The sequence below is a fragment of the Lutjanus erythropterus genome, chromosome 9 (assembly GCF_056507025.1).
Source record: "Lutjanus erythropterus isolate fLutEry1 chromosome 9, fLutEry1.hap2, whole genome shotgun sequence".
NCBI lineage: Eukaryota > Metazoa > Chordata > Actinopteri > Lutjaniformes > Lutjanidae > Lutjanus > Lutjanus erythropterus.
The window spans coordinates 42,235,586-42,246,677 of record NC_139325.1 but is presented as its reverse complement, the minus strand read 5'-3'; the positions used below and the strand labels follow the sequence as shown (position 1 = coordinate 42,246,677).

The 11,092-nt window shown below is 40.0% G+C and overlaps 1 protein-coding gene across 4 annotated transcripts in view; it reads right to left on the bottom strand.

Annotated features, from left to right (window-relative positions):
* Positions 1-3,212: 3,212 nt before the first annotated feature.
* Positions 3,213-11,092, bottom strand: part of syngap1b (synaptic Ras GTPase activating protein 1b) — a 217,620-nt gene continuing 209,740 nt past the window's right edge. For 3 of the 4 annotated variants that reach the window (XM_084727652.1, XM_084727653.1, XM_084727656.1), the window contains exon 22: positions 3,213-5,841. In XM_084727652.1, the coding sequence (XP_084583778.1) occupies positions 5,724-5,841 (118 nt within the window). In that variant the 3' untranslated portion in view covers positions 3,213-5,723. The remainder of the gene's footprint in view (positions 5,842-11,092) is intronic. The other variant, XM_084727654.1, reaches the window with a different exon arrangement.

The window sequence follows — 11,092 nt, the reverse complement described above, 5'->3', positions numbered from 1 at the left end:
ATTTTTCATCCCTACAAATGCATTTTGAGAGATGTTTGCTTCCTATAAATGTTATGCATTTTTATGTATTTCCTGGTTGTGGAAACAGGATATTAGTATGACAGGTGATGATGAAGGGGGTCAGTGAAAGATGTAAGTCAGTGGGGTATCACTTAAGGAGGAAAGTGAGTATTATTAAGATTCTGGTTCACTGTGTAATGCTTTTGTTGGTTGGAATTTTGTAAGCATTTCATGATGTTTTCTAGGAAGTAAAAGATATAAAATGGTTCTTAATATCACACGAAAAATGAAAATCTTATTGTTCATTTCATCGAGGCATGAATATTCTTCACTGGCAGATTAATTATTTGAATTTATTTGATGGTTGGGTCTGGAGCAGGTTGAGGTGGAACTCTCAGCTCTCTTTGTTCTGTTTACACAGCATGAATTGTCTATTGCTCCTCCACTGTGCTACATTTTTTTTCTGTTCTGTCCAAACTCAGAAGTTGCCAGCCCACTAAGGAACTGCAGGCGATTAAGTGTAGGAGGATGAGGATAATTACAAGCTTGCTATATTCAGTTGAGTCCCCAGCTCCCAGATCCTGCCTGCCATCCATGCTCCGAGCACCTCAGCTGGGAAGAGTGTGAGGAAATGATCTGCTCTGCTCACCAAGAGAAGAATCACAGGCCTGAGACGCAGAAAAAAACGGAGATGACCCAGATGAGCAAGCACTGTGATGCTACAGCGAGCTTACCTGATGATCTAACCACAGAACCAGAAACAAAAATAAGAGTGAATGAGCTTTTAAGTTCAGAGAATTAATCTTTATATTGAAAATATTAGAACAAAGGTACAACCATCACAGCACATCAGTAACTTAATGATGTATTCAGATATAAAGTGTAATTTTTTTGTATTGCTAAAGGGTTTTATTTCTTTCATTTATAGGAGGGTGTGCATGCTGTAAGCCTAGTGTTGAAACAACTGAATTAACCATTTAGTCAAGCGACTAAAGGTTAATTGACAACAATTTTTGATAATCGATCTGTAATTTGAGTAAAACAAAAAAAAGCAAACATTATTCTAAGGTAATGAAAACACTCTTATTTTCAGGTGATTATAAAGTAATGAAAACATGCTTATGAATATTATATTCCATTTCTGCCATATTCTTCAAACAAATCCCTGTAAATCTTACATAGTGGACATTTAAACTAATCATTAGTTATGCAAGAAAGTGACCAAACACTTCCTCCAGACAGAAAAGCCATGTTTCTGACCATTTAAAGGATAAGGCTAGTGAGATTTCAGCTTTATTTTAGTTCTTGTCATCAAATCCCATGAATAGGCCAAAACCAATCTATCAATATCATATTTTCACAATCTGCCTCAAGTCAATTTATTTGTTCCAACTGAAATCCTTTTAAAAAACGGGTTACAAATTGATAGATTCGTTTAAAAAATGGCTAAATAATTTCCTTAAACAGGGGTGAATTGTTTTGGGGACGATTTTCAGTGGCGGACTAGGAGATTGGTCCAGGTGTGCCTTGTGACAACCAAACAGAATTATTGTAATATGCAATTCTACAAAATATTATGAATTAATTTTTAATGTACTGTCTCAAAACTTTGTCCGCACTCATGTCCCAATAAAGAGGCAAATTTTATACCCTAAAAGCAAACAAAGTTTTTGCCAGTTGCGCAGTTGACAGGGAATTATTGGAATGTGACACATCAAATTCCCTGATTGATTGATGCCTAATTGTTTTCCTACCTGCACTCTAGGAACTCTGCTTCTGATTGGCTAGAAGGCTTCTTGTTGCCACAGCTGGTTAGGTTGGTTATTTTGCATGTACATAAACACAGGTGTTCCTTGAGATTTTGGCCTGCACCTTGGTGTGCTTTGGGGACAAAAAGTTGATTATTTAAGGCAGCAGGATGATGGATGTAGCACTGAGTCAAAATGAGCATTGCACAGCCAGACCTCCACAGCACCGTGTCGGCGCTGGAGGAAGATCTGGCTCCACACATGATCATCCTGCTACAGGGGAAAAACACGTTTGTATCTTTACACCAATCACAATCGTCTTGGGTGGCACTAAGCCCAGGATGCCGTGATGGTTCCCCTGCAAAACAGTGTCAGGAGGAATTTGTTTTAGTGGGGGCATTTACATGTGAGGAGGTGAGCCCTGGCATTAAAATGACTACATCACTGCAATAAGAAAAGGTAACAGCTGCTAGCTTGTTCATGTTTGTACCGTTAGTGACCAGGTGTAGGTTGCTAGCTTAGAGGTTTCCCATTGCGATGAAGACTTTGAAAACTCAGATAGCAGATGTTGCTTGAAATAAAAGGGCAATGGCAGGCTGTAATGCTGCCGCCACTTTATTTTTCTCCAAGTGAGGAAACAGAATATTCACAGCCATACCATAATCTGTTTTTTAAATGCTTCAAGCTCAAATCACCATAAAGCGTGCAGCCCTTATCAGACAGAGTTCGGTTTTTGCAGTGAGAGGCATCTTTTCCAACTTGTTTTCTGCAGCCCTGTTGCAGCATAGAGACAAAGAGAGCGTCCATGAACTGACTGAAGAGCTATATTAGCGTCACGAAGAAACTATTCATAAAGTCAGTCTAACATTTGATCGTGTAGTCAATTATAGTTGACTAATGCATGTGAACCTATCACCTTAGGAACAGTGGTTAAATGGCCTGAAATGGGCCACTGAAAGGAAGAATCCTTATCAATAGGATTCTGAGTTAATTATAAATGCACCAGAAAGATACCACATCCCGAGCACATCAAAAGAGAGAGAGAGAAAAAAAGGGAAACGCAGGCAGAGGGCAGAGTCTCTGCAGACACAGACACCACCGTCACGTCTAGTTGGACATCAGTGATATTTGGAACGGATTCATGTTTGGATGAGTCTATACATTGTTTTAAAAGAAATTGTTGCATGTTGTACCTTTAAGTGTGTACATGCAGTCACAGGTGTGCTGCAGTACTTAAACAGCTAGCACTACACCTCTGCTTATACCCACAGCGTACATCCAGTGAGTCAGACTAAGTGAAAATGAACAGGTGCGTTCATGCTAATGTAGGAACATGTCGTGCTTTCTTGAGAAATGTTGACGATAACAAAAATATCAGCAGACTTACCCTTTAATCTGACGTAGATGGATACCGAGAAGAACCTGAGTTAATACATTAAGAAACAGAACACACACTTTTCCACACCTGGTTAAGAATTTAATTATTTGTTTATTTATTAATTTATTTACGTATTTCTATCTCCAGATTCACCCACCCGAAAAATATAAATTCCGGTGTATTCCAAAAGAAAAAAAAAAGGAACAATGGCATCTTCATCAACCGCATCAAAGGAATTAATCAACAAAAGTGGCAATAATTATTATCATTATTACAATAATAATTCAATGATCAGAATATCCACATTCATAACAAATCCATATACAACTGCAATACACTCTTCAACACCACTCTTCCATTAATATACACAAAATCCCCAAATGTCTGTCCTGTCAAAACAACAATAGAGGAGTTTTGGGGAAGGGGGCTATGGCTTGTCAAGGGGGATGAAGATGAGTGACCAGTTAATGGATCTAAGGTTAGTAAGAGTATAAGGGGGGAGGCACACTTATTTAGTAAGGACCTATACAAAAACAAGCAGTGTTATGCAAGTAATGACAGTATACTTTCATGGAAGGACTTGCCAGTCTAACCGATTCTTAACAAAAGGTTACACGGCTCCATGAGAGGCAGAATTTGGGGAACAAAATTTCAAGAAATATATAAGGGTTGTCGGAATAAATATATAACTCTGAATGACAACCGTTGCAAACATATACCATAGGAACCTAAAGTGAAAGTCAGATACGCAAGAACTCAAAACAGGTCGAGAATTTTTCAAAGAAATGCAGATGGAGGTTTCTGGAAAAAAAAAATTGTCTTAGTCTATATATGTACAAACATTGCTTGGTCACCCAAATCTACTTAGAAAAGCTTTTTAGTTGGTCAGAAAATGAGTGCAAGCTTAAGATTATGTGAGTTACTTCGTGTATGAGAGCTTCAAGAATGCAGCTGTAAGTGACAGACCTCGCTGATATTCTCTAAGTCTGCACAGAAAAGTGCCTCTGATAGCTCGGTACATTTAAAAACCTTTCCATGCCTCAGTATTGGTAACTTGAGAAGACCTATTCATAGAAAGAGAGAGAAACATTAGAGGAAAAAATAACTGTACACTCTGCATATACAAACAAACTGTATATACACATAGACATACCATATATACACATTTATCCAGTATATACACAAAGATTTAGCCAGTACACACACTTATATACAAACACATTCACTCGTTTTCAGCAGGACCTCTAACATATCTCTCTCTGGTTCAGTCACAAGAGGAAATGGCAGGGATTTCAACTCAGACTGGTGTCAGTGGAGTCCATCCATAGAAATAAATGGGGAGTTTTACCGCAAATTGACTGCAGAAATGTGGCCATCACTGAAACCAAGAGTTCATCCTCTGCTCGGTTAAAACTCTACAGACACATAGTCGAAGTGGAGTATAAAACAATAGCCGTAAGAATGTCCTCATCCAAAGACTTTCACATCGTCCATAAATGGAGAGCTCCATGGCGACTTTTTGGGCAAGAAACATCCGTCTGCTTTTTCTGTTTTTTGTTTTTTTTGTTTCGAATGATTATAACTGAGAGGGAGGGAGAGAGGGCACAGGTCACAGCAACGTGCAAACTGCTGTAAGGGGAGTAGGTAAAACACAAGTTTGTCCCTTTCGTCACAGTCCTTCAGGGCAATCGCGATTCTCTCCACAAGATTGTCTCAGTAAGAAAACTCTGTTCATATAAAATGGATTATTTATGAACGTCCGTTAGATAGAAGCATCTATCTATATCAAGAAATAAATATCTGCTCCGGAAGATATCTGATGAAGAGTTTCTCTTTTATACTATTGTAAGAATAAGCAGTATCATAGAAATATAAATAATAACATTCTGTCCGGTTTTTCAAAGTCTTCATTGAAGTAAGAGTTGTGTTCTGAAGCAGTTTCTTACTTGTTGTATTAGGCTGTGCATATTTAGTTTCCTTTAAAAATCAAAGTCTGAAAGAGAGTCGGAACGGAAGAGCTAAAACTATGAGTCGAGAAAGAGATCAAGAAGTGTGTGTAAACTGGAGTATAAATGAAGCGGTTAAATAATGCGTTCCTAGATAGATAAAGAGTGAATAGATGAATCAAAGGGTAATTTGAAAAGACTATAAGAGAGAGAGATAAATGCTTTGAAAGTAAATCAGCTTTGACTGAAATTTCAAGAGAAGTCAAGCACCTTTGAAATACACCTTACCCACAATACACCTCCCCTCTCTCTCGTTTTTGAGCATCACGCCATCCTTGGCCTTTGTGTTCCTCCGTTCTGCTGATTGATCAGACTGCATAGCTGTTCTTTGCATGCTCGGCAGGCTAACAAACGCCAATATGTGTCCAGCCTACCTTTTTAAAAGTAAAATGTAGATCCAAGCAAGAGGCGTCAAACACATTTTAAAAAATCCTGTCATCAAATCAGAGAGAGAGGGCCCAAGTTAAGCAAAAAAAAAAAAAAAAAAAAGTTTAAAAAAAAAATCCCAGCATTTCCTTACATGGTCCGCTGGGGCTCTGCACCATCCTTTGAGCAAAGAGAATGGGACCAATGCCCCAAGTTCTCCCTTTGTCAGCCAATCGCGTCACGAGAGAGGGCTCTGGACATTTGGCCATGCCACCCCACGGACTGCCGATGGTGCATCAGCCAATTAGGTTCCACATTGTCCTCCATGAAGCTGTGAGAGTGGCTAGGGGGAGAAAAAAAGGGAGACAGAGAGAGAGAAGAAACGGGGGAGGGTGCTTGATCAGGTGCTATTGAAGCATAGCTAGAGTACCGAGTATCTGCATGGTGGCAGTCTTTCCAAAGCTGGACTCATCTCATTTTCTATTGTTTTTTTTTTTATGTGTTCAGCTCTGAGGCAACTGCTTGTTTACCTGAGTCACTGAGGTATTTTCACAGCAATGTTAATTTCTCAATCACGGATCATCTCACATCTCTGAAAAAACACTGATGTTCAAACCTAGACCGCTTTAAATTCCAACATTCTTCACACACAAGTAATTTCACTAGTGAAAAAGTAGCCCTACAAGCTGTCTAAATAGAAGACAATCTTTCCCTGCGTAAGACTTGCGAGCATTATTAACATTTGGTGGTTCAACAGTTAGACATTCACTGAAAAATATGAGCTAATCCGCTATAGCACTGGCCTAGAAAGTGCTAGACCTTTGACACTGCAGAGTAAGTGATTTGTTCTCTCCGAGGAGAAAAATGGCTGACACAAAGCTGATGTGAGACTCTTCAACTCGTCTTCAAACAAGCTGAGTTGTTGCAGAGCGACACCAGTGTGTGTGTGAGGCTACAGAGACAAAAACAAGTTCACATCCAGACAAACCTTACAACAGACAGTTCATACACAAAATGAAGGAATATGGATACACATTACAAACATTTCAAAGAGCATTTGACACATGAGAAACTGAAGAGTTCATTTCAAAAATACATCATACAATATTTCTAAAATTTACCATAAATTAATTGTTTTACTCAAAGCATCTTTTAATTAGTTTTAATGCTGCATTTTTCATTTTGAAATGAAACTTCAAATCATGGAAACTACACAAAGAAGTATGTCATTATTAATCTTTCTTAAAGCATCGGGGTGATATATATTCTTATTGTCTTAAGAAAGGCTTTATAATGTGCACCTGGTCGATGACTAGCTAGTCTACTGGCCAAAGGATGCTCAATATATTTATCCCAGGCACTTAATGGCAGGATTAGCAAACCTAAATGGTTGAAATGGTCTTTTCACACATTTGGGAAGATGATCCTTGTTATCATGTCACACTGGCAATGTTTACTGTAATAAAATGTGGAAGAAAAGTGCCTCAAGCTAAAAACATCATCTGTTATTAGTATTTGTATGCACTTATTACATTAGTTTTGGGTGAAAATTGTAATAATGGCACCACTTATCTTGTGTATATGAGAACAATGGACCAACACTTTTTAAACAAAAGAAAAAAAAAAAACTTTAAAAATGGGAATAAACTCCATTCATCCATTTCATTCAAAGTAGTCAGTTAGTGCTCTGTGTAAACTGAAAATAGCACTTTGGGGGCTCGGTCTCCACAAATTTGAAATAACCCGTTCAATAGATGATCCGTCAATTTGGAGCCAGGGGAGCTGCTTTTTATTAACTGTAAATAAAACCAGAGATTGGAGGAGGGTGCTTCTAAAACACAGATATGGAAACCCCAACAACCCCATCAGACAGAAGAACAACAACAGGATGCACAAAGAACAAAAGACAAAGACACGTACAAAAACATATTGGGGGGTGGGGGTGGGGGGGGAGTCCTGTCAGAGACAAATCGCAGGAGAAAGAGAGAAGAAAGACAGTGAGTGAGTCATGAAAGAGGCAGTGCTATGGCAGACACAGACATTTGACTTGGAAAAATGGCACCATTTGTTTCTGTTTAGCACCAGTTTATCACATATCGGTTCTGAGATTGAGAAGAGAAAAATTGCACGAGCTCAGTCCAAAAAAACAAGAAGTCCCTTAGATTGGAAAAAAACAGAAAGGAAAGTTCCCAAAAAAATGTCTTCCGAACCTCTACGACGCTTGATCTTGTGTCTTTGAATCTCTGTTTTCAGCCCACAGATCATTTCTCCGACTATAGCAAAGCTAACTCCATCGGTTACTCCTGCATCTATTGGAAAACCCTGTTGAAAAACACTCAAAGGCACTAAGAAAGCCAGACTACATCACCACATCTCTACCTAAACGATTTGCAGCCTGGCGTGTTCAGGATAGGTATATTTAATGCACCTACATCCATGGGAGTCGAGGGTTACTATAAGCTGGCTTATAGCACTCACTAATGGCTACTATGAAGTCTTTGGGGTGCAAGACATTCTATAGTGCTTGTTCCTTACATGTGTGTGTTTCTCATGAAGCCACAATGGGTGCACAGAGCAGATGTTCACATATCGGCTTGGTGTGTACGTCAAATGCTCCGTTTGACTGACTCAAACAGCATGTTATAAGGTATCATTATCTTGTCCTGCAAGACTGATACTAACTGAAGCTCTGGGTGAGCATCAAGAGAACAAGTGTCCATTGAAGAGCCCTTTGTGTTGTGTGTTCGTGTGTTATGCACTGTACAGTAGCTGTATGATTACTACTCGTCTCCCGCACACTTTTCTTCTCTCTCTTGCCAGGGGAATTAAGAATATCTACTGCGAATTCTTTTCAAAGCATTGTCTCGCTAAATGGGAAAAGACGGGGACAGTGTTTTTGTTCCTTTTGTGTCGTCTCTCTCTGATTTGGCTCAGTGTTGTGTTTGACCTACTCCCCCTTCTTCTGCTATGCCTGTAGTTGCTGTTGCCGTGGTTCCGGTTGCCTGTGAGGTTGTCATGGGGGAGGATGTTTGGTTGCCACGGAGCTCTCCATTCTGACTAGGATGTTGATGAGGAGTGGGTAGAGAGGGAGGGTCTACAGTTTGGGGGAGGACTCCATTGTGGGGCGAGCTGTCAGAGGAAATGGCCGAGGAAGAGACTCTGAGGCCTTGATCGTTGGTTACCGCTCCTCCTCCTCCTCCTCCTCCTCCCCCTCCACCTTCAGTTTTCACACCGGGGTCTGCAGAACCCAGGGAGGAAAGCTGGTCCTCCTAGCGAGATAGAGAAAGAGGGGAGGGGAAAGAGGAGTGGGAGCAGGGGGGAGAGATGGTCGTAGGAGAGAGGCCATTCAATGAGCGATGGGAAGGATGTGAGGAGTTGTAAAGGAGATGTCCAATCAAGGCAGATAACGTGATATGTAGAAGGAAAAATCACATGTTGAAGAGGTGTGAGAGTGTGGGAGGAAGTAAGAATAGTGAGATACAGATGGGATAAAGAGGACCAGGAGGAAAAATCACCAGAGAGGGACGTGTGGAAGTGGAAAACATCAACATTGACAAATAGAAAGAACCGGTTGGGATGAGTTACATGTAAAAAGCGATGTCAGAAGCAAAGTAAGGAGGAATCAGAAAATAATAGACAAGTGAAAAGGGATTGAAAGAATCACACGGAAAGAAAGAAAGAGAGAGAGAGACAGAGAGAAGAGAAAGAGAGAGCCAAATGAGTCACGGAGTTGATGCATGACGAACACCAATAGAAATGGCAGCACAGGAAAAGGGACACAGGGAAAGAGGGGATGAAGGGGAATTAAAATTCTTGAGGTCAAAGGGTCCTGATCCTCTCGGGATGAGTAACAAGGGGTGTTTGTCGGGTGACAGGTGTCAGGAAAAGTCAGGAATTCAAATGAGTCATTCTTTGCCAATGAGTACAAATCATCTTCAATATCGACTACGTTTCTCTGTAAATGTGCGAACTTGAGTAGCTGAAAGTATTTTAAATTAAAGACTATAGAAGAACTCTACAATTGATCCCTCGTAAGTCCTGCCCCTTTTGCTCTGTATTCCAATAACAGTTGAGCATTGAGATTCCTGTGCTTATGGTGCTTTCCAATTACCTCAGAGGCTGAAAGTAGGAGCTGGGAACGACGTCACACCTGAGCTGACCACGTTCCAGTACAGCAAGTCAGAAAAGGCTTGATAACAACCCACTGCACGGCGCATACAAACGCGCTATAGCAACATGGCCGCAGTGTGTGCGATTGGTTTAAAAAGACAAAAAACAAAAGTGCTAAAAGAGTGCTGCAGAGATGGTGTGTTTTTGTAGGCTAGCGTGACTCTGTGTCACCACCAGTTTAATTTAGCCACTTTTTAGCAACCGCCATTTTTAAGACATGTAAAAGCTTAAAAAATATCACAAATTGGGTATTTACTGACATATTTTATATTGTAGAACAAAACATGAAAAGCTCTAAAGCTTGTATTAGACCTTATTTCAGGCAAATCACAAAACCCATTGACTAAGAGACAAGAACCGAAAGCGCTAATATGCTAACTCATTTCTGGGTTTCAGGACTCATTCCTGCAGCACTCTATGAACAACTTTCATGAGTGTTGATGTGCGAGCAGCCATCTTGGATTTTGAGGTTGGGGCTGGTGAGGTTGCTCTGACTTTCTGAGTCGGAAATCCCACTTCAGAAGACGCTCCAGTTGAAATTTCCAATTGGGAACTATGATGACAAGAAAACCAAATTTTGAAGATTTGGGGAGACAGCAAAACATGTTGCAGGGGACCCGGAAAAGTGATGCAAGCTGGCTAATGACAGATGTAGATCAGTTTGCTAGTTGGCTAGCATTTGCTAACTTTAGCTATCAGATGTAACTAGCTAGCTAACAAGTGATGTAGATTAGCTAACTAGTTAACAAGCATTTTGCTAACATTAGCCATCAGATGTAACCATAGATGTATTGCATTCCCACTTGGTGGCCCAGTGGCCAATCATGGTATTGCTGCAAAAAAATATCTCAATCTATCTTTCTTTAACAGCTGAGAAAAGCGATTTGAAAATCTATAACATCATCACAAAAAAGTGTATTGGCTGAGCAGGAACTTGTGCATCAGTGCACAGATCGTATATTGCAGAAGTAAACCTGCAAGCTAAAAAACTTTTTTTGAGGTATGCACCAGGCGAGCAATTGTCATTGGCCTAAATGGGCGCCATCTTTACGTCTGCTGTCTAGTTCTGTGATACCTCTATGGATACAATTAGCTGGCTACCGATTATTGTAGATTAGCTAGCTAGTTAGCTAGTGTTTTGTTAACTTTATTTAATTTAAGATGTGAATATATGTCGCTTTTTTTAGGTCCCCCAACAACACCTTTCAACCATGTTAAAAATTTGGTTTTCTTTTCAACACAGACGACCCTTGCACATAGCAAATCTAAGTACAGGAAACAGCACAGGAGAAAGTTGACTGAGGTACCAAGCTTGCTCAACTGTTATTGGAGCGCAGGGAGAAAAGGGGCAGGAATTAGGATGAGTGTTTAGAGATATCTTAACAGCACATACTGTAGCATCAGCCTGTTACTAAAAACATGCA